The 27,907-nt window shown below is 43.5% G+C and overlaps 1 protein-coding gene across 11 annotated transcripts in view; it reads right to left on the bottom strand.

Moving 5' to 3' along the window:
• PDLIM5 (PDZ and LIM domain 5) overlaps window positions 1–27,907 on the bottom strand; it is a 127,696-nt gene that overhangs the window by 21,275 nt on the left and 78,514 nt on the right. For 7 of the 11 annotated variants that reach the window (XM_077933842.1, XM_028743518.2, XM_077933846.1 and 4 more), the window contains 8 exons: window positions 27,543–27,572; window positions 22,459–22,569; window positions 21,405–21,509; window positions 19,894–20,022; window positions 17,946–18,155; window positions 15,908–16,054; window positions 14,355–14,492; window positions 3,149–3,333 (listed from right to left, as the gene is read on the bottom strand). In XM_077933842.1, coding sequence (XP_077789968.1) covers window positions 3,149–3,333; window positions 14,355–14,492; window positions 15,908–16,054; window positions 17,946–18,155; window positions 19,894–20,022; window positions 21,405–21,509; window positions 22,459–22,569; window positions 27,543–27,572 — 1,055 coding nt within the window. The remainder of the gene's footprint in view (window positions 1–3,148; window positions 3,334–14,354; window positions 14,493–15,907; window positions 16,055–17,945; window positions 18,156–19,893; window positions 20,023–21,404; window positions 21,510–22,458; window positions 22,570–27,542; window positions 27,573–27,907) is intronic. The other 4 variants (XM_077933843.1, XM_077933845.1, XM_077933844.1 and 1 more) reach the window with 4 other exon arrangements.

The following is a 27,907-nucleotide window of genomic DNA, read 5'->3' as shown; positions in this document are numbered from 1 at the left end:
GGGTTGTTTGAAGGACCGTTGGCAAAGACACAAACTTGCCCAGACTTCAAGATGTGCCTCAAGAGGACCTGCTCATGTGGCTGCGTGTGATGTGAATTTGGTTAGTAAGCTTGAGAGAAAGGGCCTTTTCTGTGGTGGCACCCAGATTGTGGAAACAACTGCCCTCAGGGATGGGCATAGCCTTTAACTGTGGGTTTTTAAAACGGCTTTAAGAAACTTCCTTTTTTGAGCAGCTTTCTCTTAAATGTCTCCCCCCCCCCGACATGAAAGGTATGTTGCAGAATATAGTTATATTAGTTGTTGTGATAGTCTTTTACTTGTTTTAATCGGCCTTTATAATGAGCAGTAAATGTCACTCCTTTTATCAGCCCTGATTATTCAAATTTTTCTCCTTATGTTTTTATGATGTGAGCCACCTTGGGGGCAGCATATAAATATTTTTATAAACATAAATAAATTAGCGGCAGTGCTGTGTCAAATCCAATCACCAGAGTTTTTCTAAACCATTGTCCTCTTTATTCTGCCACTTTTTTTTGGAGATGGGGCAAATTTCAGAGATGAGGCAGGCTTGGTCCATACCAGTTACATAACTTTATAAGGTGGCTGAGGAGCCAAGAGAAAGCTCCTGAAAACAAACAGTGTGCCAGTAACAACAAGCGTGATCCTGACTTTCAAAGGACTTTTTTCAGCCTGCTGGGATGGAACGGGATATACCACTCTTTTCCACCTAACTGGGGAGATCCTTTGAAAGCCAGGATTACCATCACTGTTACTAGTGCAATCCCTGCTTTCAAAGGCATTTTCTCTCCCAAAATCACCTCACAAAATTCCTTTCTGATAGGGACCTCTAAAATTCACCATGCCTCTTCCCCAATTTTCAAGGTGGATTTTTTTTTAATGCTTCCCATCATCACAATCATTTGCTTTAAAAAACAAACAAAAACAGCTGCACTCGTAAAGTTCAGCTCAGCTCCAGGCAGGGAGCAAGAATCTTTACTCTTCTGTAGAGCATGTTAACACAGTTGTGGCCCTTGCTGTTGAGCTGGCAACAGCAGAAGTGACAGCGGCAATATCAGAGAGAAAAAGTACTGAAATGTCATTTTGAACATATACATTAAAAAAAATAAAAATCAACCAGTTATGGAAGACTGCATACTAAGACTTTCAACACTCTTAACTTTCCACCACCAAATAGAATAATCTGAAGGTCAAACACTGCATTTTTGTTAAATGTAGCATATCTGAAAAGAACACAGAGCATTCAACGAGGCTATCGTCTTTTCCTTTTTCTAAGCAGCCTTAACTTTGTCTCACATTTTTGCCACTAAAAGTGAGTTCAATGGGGCATAGATATGATGATTTATCGCCACCTTGAGGATACTTTGAAGTTCCACACCTCTGAAGCCCAAAGAGTTGTTCGTTTATTAAATGGTTGCAAAACAGCCATATGCTCAAAGGGCCGCATTATTAAAAATACATGGCACATTAACACCTTATGTCCTCTCTTTTACTTTGAGATTTTCCCCCTAACTTGTAAGCACATTCCCTGCCTCCCCTGAAAGGACAAATCCCTTTAAAGTGCCATTGAAAATATAGCTTTACAACTTGAACCATTGGAGAAGCAGGTAAGGGGACCCTACCCTGTATTCAAGATGGTTGATAGTCAAGCTATTTGGCACCCGCTGAAAACATTCTTGTTTAGGCAAGCCTACCCAGATGCTTAAGGGACACAGGTGGTGCTGTGGGTTAAACCACAGAGCCTAGGACTTGCTGATCAGAAGGTTGGCGGTTCGAATCCCCACCACGGGGTGAGCTCCCGTTGCTCGGTCCCTGCTCCTGCCAACCTAGCAGTTTGAAAGCACGTCAAAGTGCAAGTAGATAAATAGGTACTGCTCCAGCGGGAAGGTAAACGGCAGTTCCGTGAGCTGCTCTGGTTTGCCAGAAGCAGCTTAGTCATGCTGGCCACATGACCCAGAAGCTGTATACCGGCTCCCCTGGCCAATAAAGCGAGATGAGCGCCGCAACCCCAGAGTCGGTCACGACTGGACCTAATGGTCAGGGGTCCCTTTACCTTTGCCTTTTTACCCAGATGCTTAGAAAGCTGAGGTAATTTTAAACTGCTTTAGTATGTTAGCTTTTGTATGTTTAGAGTATAGTTCTGAATTTTTCCTCGATTTTACTGTTTTATCTTGTTGTAAACAGCTTCAAGGCGTTTTTTAAAAACAATCAAGCAGTGTATAAAACTTATGAAATAAATAAGTGGCCCGTTTTAGATAGCAACACCCTCAGTAAATTTGGGTGTTTAAGAGCCTATAAGGATACAGATTTGTTAACTAAGGCATAAGGCACATCCACACAGGGCAGTTACATCCACTCCCTTTTCAATAAGGCACCACAGACCTATGTACCTTGAGAATTGTATTTTTTTTAATGTCTTCTGTGTTATTGTCAAAGTAGAAGTTTCCTGCAGGAAAAAATATAGGAGTGGAAACATTTATTCTCCACAGAACTGGCTGTATAAGTGCATCATATTAATAATTACTGATATACTTGAGAAGGGTGGCTTTTTTTGTATGTATTGTATAAATGATGCCACATACTCTTATTATAAAAAAGAACCCCTGGACATTTAAGTCCAGTCAAAGGCGACTATGGGGTTGTGGCGCTCGTCTCGCTTTCAGGCCAAGGGAGCCAGCGTTTGTCCACAGACAGCTTTCTGGGTCACGTGGCCAGCATGACTAAACCACTTCTGGCGCAACGGAACACAGTGATGAAAACCAGAGCGCATGGAAACGCTATTTACCTTCCTGCCGCAGTGGTACCTATTTATCTACTTGCACTGACATGTTTTCAAACTGCTACTCGCACTGGCGTGTTTTCAAACTGCAGGAGCTGGGACAGAGCGACAGGAGCTCACCCTGTCAAGGGGATTCGAACCGCTGACCTTCTGATCAGCAAGCCCAAGAAGCTCAGTGGTTTAGACCACAGGGCCACCTGCATCCCTACTCTTATTATATCCTTTAACACACTAGCAAAGTAAGGCAACTAAAAACTCTAACTTACAAACAGGAATTATCCTCATCATTTTACCTTTTCCATATACACCTTTTGCATTTTTAACTGAGCAAATAGTAGTTGCTAAATGTACCTGGCTGATTAGAAGATTGCCAGCTTGAGGTTTTGACTGCATACTGAGGTCCTGTCGGCTTGACAGCTGGCACAGATGCTGGATTGGCAGGAACTGGTCCACGTGTGCCGTTCTCTGGAGTTTCAGGCATGCTCCTTACTGTGGCAGCAGTGTAAGCAGTAAACTGTGTTTGCTCCTGGGAATCACTATTTGGAAACAAAATATTATCCCTTAGTTTAAAGCATTCACAAAACAAGGGTAGATGAAGTTAGATGAATGTGCTCTTGATTTACATAAATATGAAGGATAATTTTTATCTGAAACTCTATTCTGAAATATTTATCTTTCATTATATCCAACACACACACACTCACAGAGCAATGTATTTGTCTTACGACAATTCGGACTCAGGGAATATGACAGCTCTCATTTTCAATGTTTTGAAACCCAAGCACACACTGAAATAGCAAAATGCTGAGATCAGTTACACAACTGGTACATAATGCTAAGGTATAGTGTTTCTGAAATGCCCAAGACAAATGAACAAACAAATCAGGAAAAATACTTTTAAAAGATAAGCTTACACCTCTGGAAATAAGAAGCTTATTCCAGGTTGCACTGTGGCTGATGTCACTATTGAAAATTCAGTGTTTTTGTTATCAAAACACTGGTCAGATGCACCCAAGGCTTTCCGTTTGAAGCCATTCCAGTAGGCAAGGGAAACTAGCAGATGCTTTAAGTCTGTTATTTTTTTGCTGCTACTTACTATTACAATTATATCCCATCTTTCCTCCAAGGAGCATCTAGGGTCTGAGTACATGGTTCTTCCTCTTTCATTTTAACCTGTGAGTCATACTAGGCTAGGCTAAGAGATAGCGATTGGCCCAAGATCACCCAGGGAACTTTGTGACTGAATGGGGATTTGAAAACAATTCCCCTTGGTCCTAGACATTTCACTCACAATGCCACACTAGTTATTACACACAAATTAAATAAGCACAGAATGGAACACTATATGTAGGATGAATGATAACAGTAAAAATAAAGCCATACAGCTGCAATGCAACAAACTATGGGTATTTTAATGGAAGGGAAGGCTGCAGCCTTAGTGGAGAGTGGCCTTTTCATGAAACTTTTGATTTATAGCTCACTCCGATGCCTATTGAGCTTAGAAGGAGGCTCTCTGTCAACATTTGCGGCAGGTCTCACACACCAATAACTGTTGGAACTGTTTTTGTAAGATGTACTTCATCAAATCAGAAAACATTTTCCTCTTCTGCTGCTGCACTCCCTCTGGGCGTCCTCCCAGTGGTAATCTTTACATCACGTTCAAGTAATCATGGAAATGCTGTCAATATGCAGCACGACGACTTAAAAAGCACTAATTTCCATAGCAATTGGCTTTCTGGCATAATTCTGTGTATCAGTCAGACTGATTAATGGGACAGTGTTTTGAGGGAAGAAAATCCCACATTAATATTGAGAAACACTAACACAGAGTTGCTCATCTGTCAAGTTCATTTAACACAGCCAGCAAAAAGCTCAAGAATGAGCCCCCCCTGGCAACTGGGTACCTCCCTCAGAGGAATGAATCTTTTACCATTAAAAGTAGTAAAGGACTTTTAAGTTCCTTTAAGTGATACAATTTCCCTGATCTGTAGCTTTAAGAAAGCCTTTCAAATTGCATTTAAGAATCGGGGGGGGGGGGGACCATGTGCCATGCATGCAAAAGGTTTCAGGTTCAATCCCCAACATCTGCAAGAAAAGAGATTCTGCCAGTTACTTGGCCTCCGGATAGTGTTGGACTCCCATCAGCCCTGACCATTGGCCATGCTGGCTGGGACTGATGGGAGTTGTAGTTCAGCAAAACCTAGAGGACGAAAGGCTCCCCACCCCAAGACAAAGATAGATGGATGAATCAGACTCATATAAGGCAGCTTCCCATGTCCTTCTTTTAAAAGACATAAGGCAGGCAGGCTAGAACATGTTATTTAATGCATCGCCATGTGCTTTTCATTTTCTTATGTATGATAGGTTGGTACTAATTAAGTTTCAGTTTTAGGCTGAAACGACCAACACTCCTTTTATCAAAAGAGCTAGTAAAAGCTCAGAGAAATTTTGAAGGTGGGAAGGGAGACTTAATTGCTGTGAGAGCTCTGGCCCCTTTCCCCTCAGCCTTCCTATTCCTGCTGCCCCTTACCCATCTTCCATCCCCTCAGATTCTCTTACTTTCTCTTTGCCACCAAAAGGGTCAAACCAGATACGATGGGGCAGCCATATTTGTTGTTCACGTGTCTGTCCTGTTTGTGCATTGAAATGGAGGGAATTCAAAGAGGCATGCAAGTGAGAGGAGCTTACCTCTCGACACTTCGCCTCCCTGAGATCTGTCACTTCAGGTACTTTTCTCTCAGCTCACTTCCAATACCGGAGACAGATTGGGAGAAAAAGTGCCTGAAATGATGAAGTGCTTTCCTAAAGCAGGAAAGACAAAAGGGGCTCACGCCTCACACGTCAATGCCCTGGTTTCACTGTCGAATAGTGAGATGGAAAGGGTCACTGACATGACTGTTCCTAAGCCCCCTCTCTCACCATGGGAAGTTTGGGAGGCTGCTTGGTTTACCGAAAAGCTTCAGAAGATAAAGGAGGCCAGACACTGTCTACAGCAGGTGGCACACGTTCTGGTGTGAATCTGATCAAAAAGAGACACGAGTGCATAGCCATTCCAACTGGATGGCACTGATGGCTGTGAAAAAAGCATCTCTCTCTGCCTCTGTTGCATCCTCAGTGAATCACCCAAGTAGGGGCTATTAAGAATGGTAAATTAGGTGGTCCAGACCAGTGTGGTATCATTGACAGAAGACCAGTCAATAGCCTTCTGTGAGAGATCTGTGAATCACTTTGAGGGGGGGAGGGAGGTGTGTAAGGGTATGATTTTCTCATCTTATTTCAATTCACAGCAGAGATCTATCCTGACAGTTTGCCTGAAATCAATACTTCCCATGTCTGACTTCTGAGGTTACATATGAGGATATTTTGCTTTCAGCTTCAAGATTTAGAAACCTGCTTCAAGTCCTCCAGAGATCAAATCAAACTCACTAACTGTTAAGAGCATTGCAGCTGGAAATATAATTTGAACATGCAGAAAATAGAATTAATTAAATTTAGTAAAAAGCTAAATTAGCGAAAGTGACTAATGAAGAATGAATTAGAGCAATAGAGCCACTTAAGTAAAAGTTAATGAGATACAGAAGAGCTGAAGTATGCAAAGCACTTGCCTAACCTATGTATTGCATTTCCCCAAGCTAGAATTAATTCTGTAAAGTAGATCTCTACATACATTTTTAAAAGATTTCCCCCCTCTTCCTCATCTACCTAATTTATTGCCGTATTCTTGAAGAACAATGAACTCTCTCGGGCTTTTATGGGGACAAGACAGAGAACTGCTGCAATCCAGGAACTCCCTTTGGTGCAAGAAATTTAAAAAGTTACACATCATGCAGTACAGGTTAGGGTGCTCTTTTGTGAAAAGGAATGAATTTCAACATGGGCAATTTTGCATCATTGTCTGCCTAGATTGCAACTTGGTACATGAGCAACAAGCTAATGTACAAAAGTACTTCAGAAAGTTAAGCAAAACAGTGGGGCGGTCATTCCCAGGGCAGACTACAGAGGTCAGAAAGGCCAGACATCTGCTGGATTCTTTAGATCAGAAAGCCTACAGTTCAGAGCCACTACTATCATTTTGCATTGAAGAAGAGAGTAGCAGGCAAACATTCCTGGTCAAAAATCCCCCACTAGTGAGACAGCTTGCCCATACAGATCCCTAAGCACTGGCCATAGTGCTGTTAATTCCAGAAATAAGTAAATCTACACAGAAACAGTTTATTTTTCACCACAAAAAGCAATTAACTCTAACTTTTAAATACGTTTCAGTACCCTCTGTAAGCAAAACCATTTCTCAGCAAGATTTGTGCTCTTTAATCCTTCCAGTTTTGTTTTCTACATTAAATGTCAAATTTTATTCTCATTGTATCAAGCATGGTTCACCTCTACCAGACAGCAACCCCCCTGGGGGGGTGGTGTTTGGTTTTATTCTGCCTCCCAACACTCCCTAAAATTTGACATTTTTGCCCACTGTTGCCAATCTGTACATGGAAACTGCAAGGCAGGCTGATAAGAGACTGTACTTATATGGTATACCATTTGACAAAGGGAATATGAAGACAGACTTAGCAGGTAAAGCAAAATATTGGGGGAAGGGAGATTAAAGGAGAGAGTCAGTCATACTGCGTAAGTGCTCAGACAAACTTTGCATCAATGTTTCATGAGGGAAACTTGAAAAGTGCAAATAGATGCACTTTTTTGCAGGAGAGCATTCCAAAGTCAGGCCACCACCACCACAAAGATCATATTCCATAACCACCTGCCTCGCTTATGAAGATAGGGAAACACAATTTGAGAAGGACTCTTTCTAGAACCTGTTGCTGGGTTGCAACTATAGGTCAATCCTTTAAGCTATTCTACTGAGTCCTGGGCTTTCCTTAAGGTATCTTCTTTTACTACCTACTGATTTAGAGAGCAGCAAGACTCTCCTTCTAAAAGGAGACTCCCCTTTGTGGCAAAGATGTCTAATCAGTGAACACAAGAACCAGTACATTTATTAGATGCAGGCATTCTTATAACTCTAGCATTCTGACTTAACATGCTGTCTCTCCAGCAACTATTCCCACTCCTTTTTACAAATACCATATTTTTTGCTCTATAAGACTCACTTTTTCCCTCCTAAAAAGTAAGGGGAAATGTGTGTGCGTCTTATGGAGCGAATGCAGGCTGCGCAGCTATCCCAGAAGCCAGAACAACAAGAGTGATTGCTGCTTTCACTGCGCAGCAATCCCTCTTGCTGTTCTGGCTTCTGAGATTCAGAATATTTTTTTTCTTGTTTTCCTCCTCCAAAAACTAGGTGCGTCTTGTGGTCTGGTGCATCTTATAGAGCAAAAAATACGGTAGTTGTACCTTGGAAGTCAAACGGAATCCATTCCAGAAGTCCGCTTGACTTCCAAAATGTTTGGAAACCAAAGCACAGCTTCTGATTGGCTGCAAGAGGTTCCTGCAGCCAATTGGAAGCCGCGGAAGTCATGCCGGACATTCGGCTTCTGAAAATTGTTCGAAAATCAGAACACTCACTTCTGGGTTTCAATCGTTTGGGAGCTGATTTGTTTGGGAGCCAAGGCGTTTGGGATCCAAGGTACGACAGTATTCATATATATATATATCTGTTTGCCCCATATTCCCCTAATGCTAGCCCTCATGTTACCCAACCATAATTAACCGTCATTTTCCTAATGTTCTGTACTAGTCACTTCCCTCTAGCTCCACCCAACATTCTATTCCCCCACTGCCAATCAACCTTCCCTTTCGACTTTTGTTATAAAGATACACTCTCTCTCTCTCTCTCTCTATATATAACAATAATAAACAACTGTTTAACTACCTTTGCTTTAGGACTGCAGCCTTAGTCGTGTCTCTGTTTTAAGGATTAACTTCTAGCTAGCTTCTAATGAAAATCAACTTTTTGCTATGTTTCAGGCATCTCTTTTTAAAAACAAAGAGAAATGCACAAAGTATTTAAAATGGTTCCACCTTTTTATCACCAGTAAAAGGAGGGAGGTATTGAACTCTAATTTGTGGCTTCTGGAATGTTAAACAGAGATCAACAGATGTAAAAATAAACCTGCCATTTCATAATGTTTGCAGGCGTAACAGAAATGTTTGGAGGAAAGATGCCTGCACGATGGCAACATAAAAAAAATGCTTGGTGCCAAGGTCACAGGAGACACAAAGGGAGAAGAAATTCTTACTTTCCACCCCATAATCCTATTCTGCTCTTTTTTAAAAAAACTTTCCGCTGTAAATTACAAAGGTAAATGTTTATGTTGCTAAAAGTAACAGTGTTTCCAATGGTCTATAAGGAAAAAGGAGGAACTGCCAGGCTCACAAAGAGGTAAAAAAGAACAAATAGGGTAATGCTATTCAAGTTCTTTTTGCCTTGGATTCTGTTAAAAAGGGCACACGCGATAAAGGTGTGAGAAGTGGGAATCCAAGTTGCATCAAGCACAAAGCATTTTTTTTCAGAAGCAGCATAATCTGTTTCCTCAAAACACACCATGGTTTCCTCCATAACACTAAATCATTAGTGTTACAATCCTAGAAAGGTGTCAATTATGTGCTAATAGAGGGAGTTTGGAAATTCACAATTTAAAAGGCAGCCAAGGCAGCTACTTGCCTGATACAAGTAACAGAGCGAATTATACTTGCATGTTTTACAATGCCACCTACCTGTGTTTGGGCTGCTACTGCAGCAAAATCCTAGATATCTACCCTTGGACTTCTGAGTTCCCAGGGAAATGCATCCCTAGGACAGATGTGCACAAAGTTCTCTCTGCCTTCTCTCATTACATGACCAATGGACTTTTGCAACTAGATTGTAGTCCCTACACAATTTTCAAATTGGAGCCCAAGGAGCACATGCTTCCCCCCTTCCCTCTCCAAGGACATTCTCCTCCCTTCCTTTGTTAAATGTGCACCAACAGAAACCAGAGTTCACCCGTAACCATAGTTTCCAGTTCCATTTTAATCTATGGTTTCAATTCAAGTTTATTTAAAAAATTGATTGATTATCTGGCGTTTGCCTCCTAGGATGGGTCATAAGGAAAGGGTTAAATGAGTGTGATGTGATTGGCCAGTGGGAATGCAAGGGGGGAGTAAAAGTTAGAGTGGGAGGTTTTGAAAGTCAGTTGAGGTTTGGGAATTGGAGAAGGAAGAGGGAGGAATAGGCAGTGGGTTGGTCGAGTTGTATTGTGAGAGAATGAGAGGAATTGTTAGGTGGAATCAGATAGATAGTTGGGGATAATAATAATAATAATAATTTATTATTTATACCCCGCCCATCTGGCTGGGCCTCCCCAGCCACTCTGGGCGGCTTCCATAAAAACCACAAATACAGTAAAATATCACACGTTAAAAACTTCCCTGAACAGGGCTGCCTTAAGATGTCTTCTGAATGTCAGGTAGTTGTTTATTGCTTTGACATCTGCTGGAAGGGCGTTCCACAGGGCGGGCGCCACTACCGAGAAGGCCCTCTGCCTGGTTCCCTGTAGCTTTGCTTCTCGCAATGAGGGAACAGCCAGAAGGCCCTCGGCGCTGGACCTCAGCGTCCGGGATAATCAGTTTGAAGTTGTTAGGAACTGAGATTAAGAAACTGTCAAGAAAAACTAGCTGAAACCATAAGCTTGTTCCTGCATTTAAAAATAAACTTGATTGTTTGTTTATGTTAACAACTGTCTGGACTCCGCGTGTCCCCGTGAGAAACGGGGTGGTGGCAGCGAAGAAAGCAATCACAGTGGTGGCACAGGGTCAATAGACTGTCAAACGTCCGGGGGCCCTGTGTGGTCGCCACAGTCATGTTTGTCAAAGGCGCTTCCCATCTAAATAATGCACACAGCAGAGAATGAACTCTTTATTGTCAAAGATAACACAGTCACTTCTGGAGACCTACACACAGCAATCTACTCCTTAGGGAGCTATTCCTAGGTCCGTGTTCTGTGGAACAGGTGCGGCAACTGGTGACCACTCCCCTTCCACCAATTTATGTACCTTTCCCCAACGGGCTGTGAACACCTAGTCAGAGACTACACCTGCAAGGAAGCTGCTTCTGCTCTTCCAACTTCACTTCTCTACTAGTACTGGGAGACAGTGGTGCAGAAGAGGGTGGGCAAGCACCTGGCCCTTCACTTGTCTGGCCTGCCTCTGCTTCCTCTTCTCCAGCTCTGAAGCTTCCCCTGCGCCTCTGATTCTTGCCTCCTGGCTGGTACAGGTCCTCAGACCACTGCCCCCCTCTCCAAAGTCAGACTCCAGCTGCCCTTCCCCCAGTACACACTCTGAAGAGGAGGAAAAACCACATTTCTGAGTCTGGCTCCTAATTAGCAAATCAGTTTGCAGAGAGTTAGCATTGCATCTACCGTATTTTTCGCACCATAGGACACACTTTTTCCCTCCTAAAAAGCAAGGGAAAATGTGTGTGCGTCCTATGGAGCGAATGCAGGCTTTCGCTGAAGCCTGGAGAGTGAGAGGGGTCGGTGCGCACCGACCCCTCTCGCTCTCCAGGCTTCAGGAAGCTATCCGCTAGCCGTGGGAGACCCAGCTCTCCCACGGCTAGCGGAGCGCTGCATTAATCCCGAAGCTTGGGGCGTGCGGAGCTCAGCGCGCCCCAAGCTTCTGGGTGCCGGAAAGGTCTCCACTAGCCCTGGGAGAGCCCCGCGACGTCGCGCGGCTCTCCCACGGCTAGCGGACCGCTGCGCTAATCCAGAATCTTGGGGCGTGCGGAGCTCAGCGCGCCCCAAGCTTCTGGGTGCCGGCAAGGTCTCGCTAGCCCTTGGAGAGCCCCGCGACGTCGCGGGGCTCTCCCAGGGCTAGCGAAGCGCCGCGCTAATCCCGAAGCCTGGGGCGTGCGGAGCTCAGCGCGCCCCAAGCTTCTGGGTGCCGGCAAGGTCTCGCTAGCCCTGGGAGAGCCCCGCGACGTCGCGCGGCTCTCCCACGGCTAGCGGACCGCTGCGCTAATCCAGAAGCTTGGGGCGTGCGGAGCACAGCGCGCCCCAAGCTTCTGGGTGCCGGCAAGGTCTCGCTAGCCCTGGGAGAGCCCCCGCGACGTCGCGGGGCTCTCCCAGGGCTAGCGAAGCGCCACGCTAATCCCGAAGCTTGGGGCGTGCAGAGCTCAGCGCGCCCCAAGCTTCTGGGTGCCGGCAAGGTCTCGCTAGCCCTGGGAGAGCCCCGCGACGCCTTGCAGGACTTCCCCACAGGGCTCCCCACGCTGCGGATAGCAGCCTGCTGCCTGGCGGGTGGGGCGCCCTGAAGCAGAGCGCCCCTCGCGCCAGGCAGACATCCGCAGAGTGGGGAGCCTTGCAGGAGTTCCCCACAGGGCTCCCCACGCTGCGGATAGCAGCCTGCTGCCTGGCGGGTGGGGCGCCCTGAAGCAGAGCGCCCCTCGCGCCAGGCAGACATCCGCAGAGTGGGGAGCCTTGCAGGAGTTCCCCACAGGGCTCCCCATGCTGCGGATAGCAGCCTGCTGCCTGGCGGGTGGGGCGCCCTGAAGCAGAGCGCCCCTCGCGCCAGGCAGACATCCGCAGAGTGGGGAGCCTTGCAGGAGTTCCCCACAGGGCTCCCCACGCTGCGGATAGCAGCCTGCTGCCTGGCGGGTGGGGCGCCCTGAAGCAGAGCGCCCCTCGCGCCAGGCAGACATCCGCAGAGTGGGGAGCCTTGCAGGAGTTCCCCACAGGGCTCCCCACGCTGCGGATAGCAGCCTGCCGCCCGGCGGGTGGGGCGCCCTGAAGCAGAGCGCCCCACGTGCCAGGCAGACATCAGCCAGCCCCACAAGCTCGGGGGACAGCAGGGAGGCGCAGCGCCACTATCCCGCTGTTCCTCGACCTGGTTCGGTTTCCCTGACCTGCTTTTGGGGGGGAAATAAAGGGGAAATTTTTTTCCTTTATTTCCCCCCAAAAAAACTAGGTGCGTCCTATGGTCCGGTGCGTCCAATCGTGCGAAAAATACGGTACATACAGGCAGTGGTAGCCAGATTGTGGTGGTAAATAAGCAATTGACTGGGCGACATTTCCCCACTCGTGTCCTAGTCTAAAGGGTACGTCCATTCCAACCACTCTTCCTGTTTTCAGAGGTGCAGGAAGTGAAGAAACTTTTCGTGTCATGCCCCTGTGTTTCTGCACTGGATGGGTCAATTCAAAGATATTCCACAGGCAACCGACACATGACTAGAGTATATGGCAGCGGTCAATTGTATGGAAGCACATTATGTATGGAAGCACATATGCAGCTACACTAGCACAAAAACAACTCCTGTTATTTAATGATAGAACAAGCCTTTGAAGACTGACTGCTTTCAACTGACTGTGCTGCTGAAACGTGAAACCCTATACTCCTGTAGTTTCATAATATTTTCTCATATGCCTACGATTTTTGAAAACGTTCCCTCTTTCCAACCTTTTCCTGCACCTCACTATTGTGAAAGACATATGGTAGTACTTTCATATATTATAAAACTGGCCTAGAACTGGCATAACAACCCAGATTTGGGGAGGGACAAGGACAAAGTTTTATGAAGTATGGGGGGGAAAGTTGCGCATCAAAAAAAATGGGGGGGGGGGGAGGGGAGACACTCATCTAGCTGCGGAATACATAACAGACATTCACTGCTCTTAAGGAATTTATGATACAACAAAACAAAATCCTTTGTATACTGTGACTTGGGATATTCAGAATTATGCCTGCTCCTGAGGCACGTTAATAGTGAAATGGTCCATGTGTGCCAAGCTAGAGGAAACTAGTTTGCTAGACACAATAAATGAGCTAGTTGCATCTAAACCATCAAAACACAGACGTCTGGTTTGTAGGTTAAATAAAGCGTCCAAGGAAAGTTAGGTCTAATGTTACCATAGTTGTGGTCAGGAAGTATGACACAGAACAAAATGTCCCACCCCACAAGGAAACATGAAACATTTTATGGAGTAGCTGTCAAATGTGTATAAAACCATTTATTTGCTCCCCATTTACCGACAGTAACAGCCTCATAAGATTAAGTCAGGGAATATCTGAGGAAGAGAGACTCTCTGTTCCAATAATACAATAATGTGGCTTCTTCACCGATGGAGCTGTTGCCAGTACCTCATTCAAAACGATTGATTCCACTCTGGTAACATTTTCCCACCTTGCGGTTAACAAAAAGGTCGCACCTCTTTTAAATTAAGGGAAAAGGTTCGGTGCTATGCAGCACATCACAAATTCAAAATGAGTTGGAGGGCCACCACCAACCTGCACAATTTATGATGACAGCTTTTTAGAGTGATTAACAGCTCTGTGCCCCCCACCTCCACACACACACACACACACACACACACACACACACACACACAAAAGCAAAGCAAAGCTTCCCCCCATGCAGCAAGATTCCCTGTCCCATTCTATTAGGTTGTAATGGATATTTTGCTAATAGTGACTGATCAGTACTAGTGAAAATAAACCGCAAGAAGACCTCCATTGCTGGAGCTAAGTACTACATGAGTGGTATACGTAAGTGTGAATTAATTCATGACAGTCCATTAACAAGTTAGAAGATAAGAAGTCAAAGGAGTGCAAAACCATTCCTGTCACACACTCTTACGGTCTCCACTTTCTTTGCATCTCGAAAGCACTTGCTGATTGTCTTGATGGTCTTGTACTTTCCAGAGTTGGTGGTTTGATAATAGGAGTAATGAGAAGGGCATCCAACAGTGTACGATAGGTACTGTGATCAGAGAGTCTGGTAAGCATTTAAAGAGAATTTACTTTGGCAGCTGGTTTACTCGCAAAGTAGAAGGTTAACTAGACATGCTACAGTCGTGAGAAGCGATCCAGTGCAATTCAGAAATGAGTCGCCAACTCTAAGGCAGTGCTCCCTCTACTCACAGTCCCCCCAACAGGGGTGTTGACAAGTACTTAAGGGCTTGGGACAGAGGCTTCAACAGCCCTGTAAATGGGGGGAAAGGGGCAGGAGACCCAGGCTTCAGGGGCCTTTTGTCACCCCCTAATACCACCCCTGTCCCCCAATAATTTTAAACTGACTCATGATTCTGGTTGTAATATACAATGCTCCTGAGCCTTTGAGAAAAGGCAAGATGTTCAGCCTCCAAATTTGACTCACCAGGCTCTGAGAAGCTTTCTAATCCCAGCAGCCAATAATAGCATCTGCAAAGGCTTTACTAAGCTCTACTAGCTATCCTTCTATCCTGTATTTTCGTGACAGCTTCAACTTATAGCAAGCCAAAAACAAAACAAAAAACCCTCTTCCCATATGCTTCTCCGTTCATTGCAAATATTTCTTTTTGAGGGAAATAACATTGCTGCTTGAGAATTATGAGGCATGCAAAATTCTATGTTGAACCAGATAATTCCAAGTTTTGGACACATCACTATATCAAAATTAGAAGGCTGGGCTGGATAGTTGTTCAAATGTAATGAACAGAAACTGCTAAGTGCATCCAAATCACCTTGTATGGGTTCATTTAAATAATTAGAGTGACACATCCTGGATTCTGCATCCATTATAAAACCCCAAGGTAAAAGACTGAATTTTGGTTTGTGTGACGTGTTCAAGAAATGAGCAGAGCTAACTTACAATTCATGCCTTTTCAGCTTCTGCTGTGTATATTTGAAAGGAGTTATATTACTAAAGAATATATTCCCTCCCTCTGGTGCAGGTTCAAGTAATTAATTCGCTCGGTTGGGGAAATGATGTGGGGTTTCGAAAGACAAATAATATCCCATACTATGTCCATGAATCTTGAGTGTATTGTAAAATGCTAGTACGCTGGTTGAATTCACACAACTATGTACTAAAGCAAAACAAATAGAGCCTTGACCCTCTGGTTTCTTACTGGGCAGCCATGATGGTGATAGCAGCTTCCACTTGTTTTAGATTAACAGAAGTTGAACATTGTCATCTGAATTTGGCTTGTTTTCATTAGCCAGCCAGTTCCGACAACATGGCAAATGGCAGTATTTCAAAAACATAAGTAGAACTTTGCAGCTACCTCAGAGAAAGAATACTAAAGCAAACCTTTTGTTTTAGCATCATGTCTGAACCAGCTCTTTTAAGTTAGTACCACTGAATTTCACCACTTGCAAGTGAACATGTTCCACCTCCCACCCTCCATGAGATACAAAGATATTCCAGACCTCCGTACAGCAACTGCAGCAGACACAGCAGCAGCGGCACTTTTAACTTGTGACGATTCCACCTTTGGAAGTAAAGTAGAGGGGATGGGAGCAAACGTTACATTACTTCCCAGTAGATTTTCCAGTGGCTCTTTCATAGGGTAGAAGCTTCCGTTCAAATGGAGAAAAAGCAAGGAAGCGAAAGGATAGAGAAAAAGGAAATGAGAAATAAAATATACAAGACACATTTATAGAAGTAATTTCAAAGCTCTTTCCTAGCAAAGCAGCAATAAAACCGCTAGCACATTGGATGGGGGACCACATGTTGATTCCTGCATTTAAGGGGATTGGGTTAGATTACCCTTGGGGTCCCTTTCAACTCTATGGTGTTTTTCTTTTGGGGGGGGGACATTTAAGCCACCTAGCGTACAATTTCATTAATGAAATTTTCATAACTGCTTCAGAGACTTTTAAAGTTGGCTCTGTAATGGGAGTTTGACTATGTTCAACCCATGTAGTGGTGATGGCTCTCATATTTTAATCGAGACAAAAGAGGAAAACTGTTGCCTTCACATTCTCCTGAAAGACTACCTGGACTAATCTAATAGCAATAATGCAGCATTGTATGTGTGTGTATATGTTAGGATTCTTTCCCCGTGTTGCAGTCATGGGATTGTTTTATCACATGACGGTGTATGTTTTCATTCCACATAGTCGGAAGTAACGGAGACAGGATGTTTATATTACTGTGTTTCTGTGATGTAGAATTATTGTCCTGTGTTCTTTCTCTTGTTGCTGTTTGATGTTGATGAGGAAGGAGCGGAGTCAGAATGCTCTGAGTGTATTATATGTAAATAAAGTAGTTTAGCCAATATTGATGTGCTACTGAGTCTTTCACGCTGACTGACTAACACTCTGCTGATCCTGAAGTGTGCTGATGTCTCTGAGGTATCAGTCCCTGTGATGTTCAGGCTGGAGAAAGACTTTGAGTCTCCCGACCGACCAGGAGGACAGTACTGAACATGTTGGACTAGTCAATAGCATAGCTCTCCCAATATCTAAGTGCATCTTTGATTGATATGCAGTTACTGGAATCGTAGCCATTCAAAAGTGAAGTTCAGCCTGCACTACTAACCCAGTATGGAAAAATCAGCAAGGCCTGGCTGACTGAATTTATGCATTTCCCACTTTTTCTTCCCTAAGAATGTTATTGAGTCTGAAGCAGTTTCTGTCATCAATAGAGGATCCAAATCTAAATCCAACACAGAATGCAGCATGCTTGCCTCCACTGATTTCAATGGGGTTGCTGAAGTCCATAGGTTTCAATAGGCTTAAGCAAGCTTAAACTTTGTATCAGGTTTAGACCTTCCTTTTGATCTTCTTAAGATGTATCTCCATAATTCATTTAAAGCTTCAAATCAGCATGGTGGCTTTTATAAGGCAATTGTAAAGAAAATTTGATGCATGATCGTCTCTGATCGTCTTCCATGAATTTAAGCATGGAGGATTTGGTTTCAGGTCATTGGGACACAGAGCTTGAATTTTGTAATGAATAACTCACTTCAGATGTTAAAAGAAAATTAGCTGACCCCTCATCAAAACAGCAACCGGGGGTGGTGGGGGGAATGTATGAGATTATTTTGAGCAACATTAGTATTCAGAAGCATTATATATATTTTCAAAGTTACTAGACTCCCCAGAACAATCAGAAGAGGTGTGTCAGCATTGCTGTTATTCCTTAGGGTTAAGCTTCCAATAATTCCCTTGTGGCCAGTTTACCTGGCCAAAGACTTACTGTTATTGAAAATGTCACTCCGTCCATATTTACTAAATTTCTTTGTTCTGTTTTTGTTGGACAAACTTTTCTGCAATGTATTCTTGGCATTTCAGAAAGAAAAGAATTTACTTTTACAGTTTAAATTTTATGGATAAAAGCAAAACCTCCCGCTTGTCATGCTTTTGCACACACACAAAATAAATACAGGGAGCCTTATTTCCCTTTTTTTTAAAAAAAGGCACAGGAAGTAATTTGGTCTTCAAAATTCTAGGATTCCAATACCTGCCAGGAAGAGAGGGCACCAGTGCAGATTTCCCAGTCTGGACTGTCAAAGTAGATCCCTCTGGAGCAATTGGAGACATGAGGGTCTCAAATGTCTGAGTTGCCACTGTGCTAGTCAGGGGTAGGCTCCTTTTATTATCAGCTTCATTTGCACCCAACCTTGCAGGAGCTGGGGAAAGCTCTGGAGAACCAGTTTTTATCCTACTTGACCTTAATTCAACAAGGATTATGATACATTAAACACAAATACCATACTTATTTATTTAAACGTTACCTAATAAAAGGCGTAACCAACAGTTACAGTGCTTGATAGGGTTTTCGTGTTTTTTTTAATGAACTACATCTGTTCAAAAGACCTGTGGTATACAAATATCCGGTGTTTATATTTGCCAAATGTCCAATTCCCCCCCCCCCCTTCTTTGGATAACTCAAGTCAATTTTGGATAACGAGAATGCGAAGGCAGTCATGGTTTCCTTCCCCGGAGATGGCACTCCTCCAGCTCGTAACTGACAAAAATTATACGCCCAATTTCATTCCCTGAACTTGAATGTTACCATACTTAACACAGAACTTGGATGGTGGTCAGAAGGGAGAACTAAAAATTATACTGAGTCAGGGTCACTTGACACAACTCAGAAAGATCAGTCAGTGTAGGATTTTAAGAAAGCCTGTGCGCCAACATTTCCAGTGTTATACCAACCAGACTGCATATGTCTGGAGTACACACAACGCAAATTTCAACAGTCATACAGAACATGTCCCCTTATATCCATTTGACAAAATTTATATACTGTTTGAGTGTAAGAAAACCTCTAACCGGCTTACAACGAAAATGCTTATACATGCTGATGGGAGAGATGGCAGCATCACTGAAGATTAGGTCCGTGTACAGAAGCTATTTTAACTTGGGTGTCTAATGAAATACCACTGCAAGCAGAGATTTGCCTTTTACGTTGATGCTCATGGGAACTATTGATCAGAAAATCTGTGGTTTCTGCTGTTACTGAGCCCTGCTGCCATCTTGTGGACAACAGCATATCTAGTGTAGGAACATTTGAACTATCTGTTCTCAGGGCACTGCATGTTCTCAGACTAGCCAAATGCAAGTATTTGCAATGCCATTAGTTACATTCTAGACCAGAACCAATTCAGAATAGTTTGTGACTTGTTTGAATTTTTCAGGAATGGTGGAGAAAACACAAATGCTGTGATATGAAAACAAGTAGCATTTCCTTTTGGTTGAGCTTCAAATACATTTGTTGTTGCCCCCAGCAAAAGTGGACCATACGTAAGAGACATTTTGAACTTCCATCTCTTGATCACATTGAATGTCTGAGCAGAGTGAAATACCTCACCTCCCCCTTCTCACTCATTCTGAATACAGATTGTCACTTGGAGGTAGAGGTAGAGGTAGAGGTAAATGACTCCTGGACAGTTAGGTCCAGCAGTTAGGTTCCGTCAAAGGGAACTATGGGGTGCAGTGCTCATCTTGCTTCAGGCCGAGGGAGCTGGCATTTGTCCACAGACATCTTTCCCGGTCATGTGGCCAGCATGACTAAACCGCTTCTGGCACAACGGAACATTGTGACTGAAGCCAGAGCATATGGAAATGTTGTTTACCTTCCCGCTGCAGCGATGCCTATTTATCTACTTGCACTGGTTTGCTTTTGAACTGCTAGGTTGGCAGAAGCTAGGGCAGAGCAACTACCTAAGGTAGAGCAGAGCTGTAGGATAGGTCTCAGAAGTAGGGAAGTTGGACTATGGAGAAAGTTGAGGAGAGAGGGAGAAGAGGCAGGCAGACAGGGAGAAAATTTAGGAAACCCAACATTCGCTGTTCTTCACCAAAGTTTGACAGACATTTTGCGAGCTTCAGAGAATAATAAACAGTTTTTAAAAATAATTTATGATATGCTTTGAACAAAATGTAATAAATTAGTATGAAACTACCTAGTGTAGGTTGATGCCGTTTTGGACACAATGGCTACTTGGCTGCTATCACTTAAAATATGAACAGTAGCAGGTGGATATGGTGCACACTTGGGCAAGGCCTCCAATGGATTGTTGAAAAAAAGTTCTCTGAAGAAGAAAATGACAAAGTTTCTAACACCAGAAGTTCTCTTAGTATCCACCCCACCCCCAGCAATTGCACAAATGTATCTGAAGTTGGCTTAAGTTCCCATACTACGCGGTTAATTTGACAAACTTTACAGGCATGGCTATCTCCAACCAATTTCTGCTCATGTAGGATCCACAAATATCTGTCTGTCGACAAGGAAGATAAAATGCTGGGCTAGATCAGTGTTTTCCAACCTTGGGTCTCCAGCTGCTTTTGGACTATAGTTCCCATCATCCCAGACCTTGCTAGCTAGGGATGATGAGGGAGTTGTAGTTCAAAAACAACTGGAGACCCAAGGTTGGGAAACACTGGGCTAGATTAACCAGTTATGGTGAAAATCAGTGGTGGAAATTTAGAGGTACACACGATTGACCAGAAGTCTAATTCATAGACTCCAACAAGGATACACAGTTTCTGTTGTTTTTTGTGCTGGCAGTTTCTGGGATTAGCTATGTCTGAGGTGGGGAACATCAGGCCCGGGGGCCAAATGCAGCCCTGTCTAACTAATCTGGGACTCTACACAGCCAGCCATGCCCCTTATTGGCTGCAATTCATGCCTGAGCTGGAATGTGTCCTTGAACTGTGGTAATGGTTTGTGGCGAATTGGTATATGGCGCGACCCCGCGACCCCCGCTAATTGATTTATTGGTCCTCAATTAGCTTTTATGGCAGCCCGGTCCGGCGCGCTTCCCTCAGCTGCGCACGCTCAGCTCCGTCGTCCGGTAGCTCCAGTCACACCTTAGCAGAGATAAACACAGCGGTGATAAACTGTCACGTCCTTCACTTAGCTCCCAGACAAACACAGAGTCCGAGGTTTGTCCATTTCAGCTCTTTATTCCGACTTTCCCCCAGGGATCTCCTGGGCTCCTTTCTCCCATTACAGGCTCCTCTTTCCCCCTCAAAGACCAGAGGAGAACAGGAAACTCCTCCCGAACTCCTCCCAGCTTCTAGAAGCTGACGTCTGAATGTTGAGGCATCCTGGGAACTTCTTAACCTGTTAAGTTCCAAACCTGACATGGTTGTCTGGAAAGAAAAGAGGTAGGCGGTGGGGGTGAGTCTGAAATTTTGCATGGCTGGAATACCGCCTAATATTCAAAGGTAGGATTTGCATCTACTGCCCCATTGACTTTTTGTCTCTGGCCTTGTCCACCACAAACATACAGCCCCTAAAGGTTTTCTGTCAAGGGAGTGCCCCCCCCCCCAGGATAAGAAGGGTTCACCACTGATGGATGTGAAGGTGTTAGCCAGCTGGGATAACTCACTTTCCCATTAACAGGAAGTAAATAAGGCAAAGGAAGAACTTTCAAAACTAATAATCCAGTAAAGAACAGTAAGTATTTACCTCTTGTGAGATATAGTAGAAAGATTAGGAGCAGGAAGATTGGTTGAAGAAATAGTGATAAGAGCTGGATCTGTTACCACAGAAGTACTTGAAGTTGCTTCTGCCCTGATAGATAGCAGTTTGTTTCAATTTCGCCCCCAAAATCAGAGAATAAGTCAAGTTTATGAAGAAAATGTTAAATTCTACAATCTAAATGTGATTTGACAGGTGGCATTTGTGCACAAAACTATTAAACCTTCGGGGTGACAACAAGTATACAAGAGTTTGGCACTGAGAGGTAGCCACTGCCAAAGCAGAAGGTTGCAGCTTTTTCTAGATTTTCTAGAACTTATTTGGAGCAGTCAAAGGTGAATTCACAATGCAATTCAGACCTTGGTGAGAATTTTCAAGTTTGTTTCATAACAGTGATAGGGAGATCCTAAAAGCTGAGTATGTTTTGCATGCTTTGAAAACACACTTGAAATTAAATGATGGAAGTTTCAGTAAAAATGGCAAGGGCACTCTGAACAAATCATAGTCCAATACAGAAATAACTTTTATTTTGGCCAATGGAATACACATATACAACTTCAATATCTCATTCGCACTATTAGCTCTTAAGTTGTTGTTTCTCTTAAAATTAATGAATAAGAGCAATCCAGTTTGCCACGGCACCCTGCTTTTTGCTGTGTGCATTGCCCTGTGCAAAATATTTTTTCACAATAATGCTTCCCCCACAATTAACAGCTTCCCATGCACATAACACACAGGAGTGCTGGCTGTGCCCAGTACCATTCATAGGGAGTGAGTATATTGGCTCCATCATTTTCCAAAATAGGGAGTGGGAATCCACTGGTCCAGTGATAAAGCAGTGCCATTAAGCAGTGACAATTGTGACAAGGATAATGCGTGATTAATTATCAAATTTAGTGCAAGTCTGATTAACTACTTGAGAATAATAATGACTTCTTCAAGTGTCATGTGCATACATGTGTGGTGCAAAACGGTTTTCCACAATAAGGTTTAGTCATGTCAGTGAACCATGAATGGATGGAACAAGGACAGAGAAACAGACCTTTGAGCTGGCAACGGTGGTTGTTCTGACACATCAGGTATTTCGCAGGTCTGGGTAGCTACTGTATGGGAATGCTGGGGTTCCAATCCATTAGTTAGTTCTGTAGATATGCTTTATTCATAATAGTAACAGAGAACACACGATTTACGTAACCAGTCACACGTTTTGAGGCTATATAATATCTAGCTTAACAGAGTTGCTAAACCTCTAGGAAATGCCAATGTGAGTCTTCAGAATTTCAGCAACCAGTTCAATCATTTTGATAACAGAGGGCAAGAGGACTGCTTTAGCCATAGGAGACGAAGATAAATTCTGAGCTACTAATTTTGCACTGAACCTAGACTAAGCAAGGCTGCAATCCAAACCCCTCTTTTGCTCGGCTGAGGGGGACTTGGATTGCGTATAGACTTACCTCCACTCACTTCAGCCAGCTCAGCTGGCCTCCTCTGGAAGAGATACCCCTTCCTGCTCTCTGAAAGGTGGTTCACTGGCAGCATCACTGCCAGCACTGTCCAGCAGAAAGCACCCAAAAGGGGTGTTCTGAGGGCAAGGCTTAGCTGGCCTAGGTTCCTGAAGTGCTTCCACAGCCAGCACTTGACAGCATCAGGTCTACAATGGGCCGAATTACTACCTAAAATTGGCATGGAGCTCAGATTTTATCTACCAGCCTCACTTTCTACTGCAGCTGCCATGAATCAGTGGGCTACAGATCTGTTGCGAGCTCCATGTTTTGTAGAGCCTTGGTTGCAGCAGCAAGCAATATGGATCACTCTGTTAGCCACACTTTAGTTCCACTGAGATCAGTGTGGCATAATTTAATGATCTCTATACTGTACCACCCATTTCAAAATTTCTAAAGCAAGATGTAAGTCTCAATCCAACCATCTCTCTCACTTTTTTTAACTTTTTTTTTCTTTGCTAAATGTGCTGTGGGTGCCAGCTCAAAAGCGATACTGGGGCGATAATGGGAGTGTAGATAGGAAAATGCCTGCATCAGTACATCTGTTCACCCTTTCCCTTGATTCTGTTCAGTGCAGTTGTCTCCCCCTCCACCCCACCCCAACCCTGGTCTGCTACAGCCAGCCATCTATGCTGCTTACTAACAAGCATCCAGATGTGAATTGCTGGGGGGGATTAAGATTTGTGTGCTGTTGCCACTGACAGTGCAGTCTTTAGCATATGCGCCACCGGGGTGCAAAGATCCGCCCAGCGCCCCCAAATTAGCCCCCAAATTAACTTTTATTATGATATAAGAGTTAATTTTGCGTGCACGGTGCCATTGAGAATGACAAGCGCCATCATTGAGTCTGACAAGCGCTGCTGTTGTGAATGACAAGTGCCGCCGCTGGTGCGGCGTGTCTTTGGTAAATGAGCGCACAAAGCTGAAAGTATTTTAGTGAAAGAGTAGGTATATGTTTCGGTAATACCTAGTTATATATGTATTTTGTTTTTATGGCTTGAAAAAAATTATTTATTATTTCATAACGGGTAGATAGTTAAGAGCTTAGGTGGCTGCAGTGGCGGGAGCTTGGTACACCCCAGAATTCGGTGCCCGTTTGTCCCGCACCCCTTGCACCCCTGGGTAAAGACAGCTCTGGCCACTGAACTCCGTAAATAGAGATAAGGTAGGGGGGAAAGATAGCCATTAGAGACTGAAGAAAAGGAGGAAACAAGATAGAGACAAGAGTCTTGGTGGAGGGGAAAAGAAGGGACTGAGATATGTGGTACAAGTACACATAATCCATTTTAGGTTCCTGGACTAACAAAGCAACTTTTGATGCATAAAGAATATGCATCTTTAAATACTTTTTAAAGAGTATCGCATTTTTTCAACTCCCGCCCCCCAAAAAATATATTTTAAAAACAAGCAAACCTGGGAGGAATGTCCCCCTCTTCAAAAGCTTCAAAATTTCACAGAAATTGTACATCTCTACTAGATACCATCTTTGCAGTAAAACTGATTGACACATCGTTCACTGGGGAGGGGGTGGGGAACCCTGCATCAGACCCATATTTCTAGCTCACAGACAGAGCTAATGGATTACAGCTGAGAATGAAATGGAATCTGGTAGTTATTAAGAACTTTCAAGTGTTCTAGCAGAAGAGGGTCAGGCATCCAGATAAGTTGAATGCTCATTGTGCCGGGGGGGGGGGGATTTTTCTTGGACTACACAAAAGTGATGACAAAAGTTATGGGCTTGGAGCAATCTAAGCTGCTTTCCAGCCATTCAAAGTAGTCAAAATAGAAGCATGGGGAGTTTGGGTGAGATTTGGATGCACTGGACACTGTCAAATGCAACACAAATCCACGTACAATGAGAATTGATCAGTATTTCGATGCTATGGGTTGCAGCAAAAAGGGGGAGCAGCTAAGAAATGGAACTGCAGTAAAACCTGTGCTTATGGAAATGAACAGATAAAAAAGCGCAGAGCTGAGATATGGGGTGGGCACAGGCCTATAGTAGGAGATGGGGAGAGAAAGGAGTTGGGGGGGGGGATATGTGTCATGTGAAAGCAAAGAGAGAAACGGAAGCAAGAGGAGTTCCAAGGAAAAGAGAATGTGCACTATATGTTATCCAGAGGGGGGAAACTGAAAAATAAAGCAATAGTTACAGAAAAGAACAACTTACAACTTTAGGGGGAAGGGGAGAAAGAAAAAGAAAATGTGTTACAACTATTGTCAAAGCAATGAATCCTATCTGCATTAATATAAATGCAAACGTGGTCTTCAGAGTGATTTGTGCTATGTGTGCTCCTGATCTGTATCAAACTCCGCAAATAAGGAAGGCCACCAGAAGTCTCCAAAACACAGTTGTAATTGAGATTAATTGCCAACATTTAATTGAGCAATTGCCAGAGAATAATACTTTTTTTTTTACACTGTTTTTATAGTGGCTTGCGACAAACTCAGAAATATTCACTTTTAACTTTCTCAGCAAAAGCCGTTCATTTCAACAGGCCTTCAGCAAGAAATGTTGCTCTTGGTGGTGAACAGTGCCTATTATCATTAAAAACAAGTGTTTCAGCACCTTAACATCTTTATTATATATAGGTTTTTGTGGGCTCCAGTCCACTTCATCAGATGCATGAAGCTATATCCATGAAAGCTTAGGCAACAAAAAATTTGATTTCTTTGCAAGAGACTAACATGGTTATCCTTTGGATAATATTGCCAAGGGACTATTGATTCTACACATCTATTGTGTCTTGCAGTGGCTTTCTACATTTGGAGAATTCCCAGCATTTCTCTGTAACCTTTGAAACAGAGTACCACCACACCCTCCACCTCTGGTTATTCAAATATTACCGAGAAGTAGAGGAACCAGTTGTATAAGAAATGACTACTATTTGCTCCACCTTCATCCCTCTGAATTTGTGAAGTAGGATTGCCATATTTTAAAGAACAAAAAAAGGACACATTTGCCATCTTCTACTTTCAACTGTGAATAGCCATGACGACTCTACCCATGAAAATGAGAAAGTGTCCTGGAAAAAGAGGACATATGTCAACCCTATGTGAAGTGGCTCCTGGAACTGTTTTAGACTAGTAATAAATAATGGTAATATATAACATTTGTATTCAAAGGACTTCAGTGTTCAGAGTGTTCAAAGGACTTCAGATGCATTATCTAGAAATATTTCTTACAATCATCCTGTAAGGGTAAGGCTAGATTCACATCATACATGGTACCGCTTTAAACAGTAATGGCTTCCCTCAAATAGTCCTGGGAAATATAGTTTATTAAGGGTGTGCTTTGTGTGCATGGTGTGAATGTGGCCCTAGTCATTATTCTGTCTTGGTTAGACCACACCTGGAACACTGTGTCCACTTCTGGGCACCACAGTTTAAGATGGATATTGACAAGCTGGAACATGTGCAGATGAGGGCAGCCAAGGTGATGAAGGGTCTGGAAATCAAGCCTTATGAGGAATGGTTGAGGGAATTGGGTATGTCTAGCCTGGATAAGAGGAAACTGAGAGACAAAAGGATAGGCATATTTAAATATCTCAAGGGCTGTCACATGGAAGATGGAGCAAGCTTGTTTTCTTCTGCTCTGGAGGAATGAACCCAAACCAATAGCTTCAAGTTACATGAATGGAGATTCTCACTAAAGATCAGGGAGAAGTTTCTGATGGGAAGACCTGTTTGACAGTGGAACAGATTCCCTCAGAAGATGGACGACTCCTTCCTTGGAGGTTTTTAGGCAGAGGTTGGATGCCATGTATGATCTTGTTGAGATGTGTGTGTTGCAGGGGTTTGGGCTAGATAACCCTCAGGGTCCTTTCCAACTCTTTATTTCTATGATTATTACTCTCCATATACCAAACGGGAAGAGGAGGATGAGAAAGACCGGCCTGCCTAGTCACCCAGCGAGTTCATGACAGAGGTGAAACTTGAACTGGAAACTGACTTCATAGCTCAGTTTCTTTAGCTGCTATAGGGCATTCATTTGCTTATGAATCAAGCTGCTTATTGAAGGGATAGTCGTTATGAAAATTAAACCTATGATTAGGTCATAATGAATATACAATCTACAAAATGGGCCCCAAAACAGAGGAAAAACGCTCTTGACAATAACATCTGCAAAACTGTAAAATAAGGTAAAACGTTCTAGTGCCAAAAAATTCACTGTAAATATTACATAAAAGCCACAATACATTCACATAACAAAAGTGAGTTTACATTGAATCAGACTCTTCACCAGCTAAATGAATACACAGCACAGTGGTGTTTTCGAACATTCCTGAAGACTACTCTCTACGGTGCAGTGCACATGCATTAAACAGAGATGTGTCATTTTATTACATCAACAAACGTGACAATTCAGTTCGTTTGAAAATGATGAAGTAATAATTAATCAAACCAATCTGAGATTGAGGCCCCCCCCCCAATTGAAACAGCTTGTGGTTTTGAAAGAGTCAAACAGAATTTGATCACAAATAGCACACTATTGGGTTTTTTTAAAATTCTATAATGTAACCAAAAAAAGCAGAAACACATCTTAGTAGTTTAACAGCTTGCCCTGGCATATTTCAAGTTTTCTCCACACGTGGCTGTTAATGTCAAACAAGTGAGCAGTTACCTCAAATCTCCATTTCCTGTTTGACTTGCCCTAGAGATAAGTCAACAAATAGTGAGCTGAAAATATTGTTAGGCAGTTGCCTTTGGAGAACCTGCATTCCCCACAAAGTAAATGCTACAGAAGAGAAGTTTTGAAGCTGGAGTGGTTCAAGGCTTTCTTTTGTTTGCTTTAGTTGTAATTATAAATAAAAATGTTTTTTCCTGAAGTAATCCTGCTGCAAGGAGGATCCTAACTAAGTACCTTTTAAAAAAAATTAAGCAGAGCTTAAAGCTAGGCTCGCGGGTGGCGCTGTGGGTAAAAGCCTCAGCGCCTAGGGCTTGCCGATCGTCAGGTCGGCGGTTTGAATCCCTGCGGCGGGGTGCGCT

This window comes from Podarcis muralis, chromosome 9 (assembly GCF_964188315.1).
Source record: "Podarcis muralis chromosome 9, rPodMur119.hap1.1, whole genome shotgun sequence".
Lineage (NCBI taxonomy): Eukaryota > Metazoa > Chordata > Lepidosauria > Squamata > Lacertidae > Podarcis > Podarcis muralis.
The sequence above is the reverse complement of the archived record's forward strand: the minus strand, read 5'-3'. Positions and strand labels throughout refer to the sequence as shown.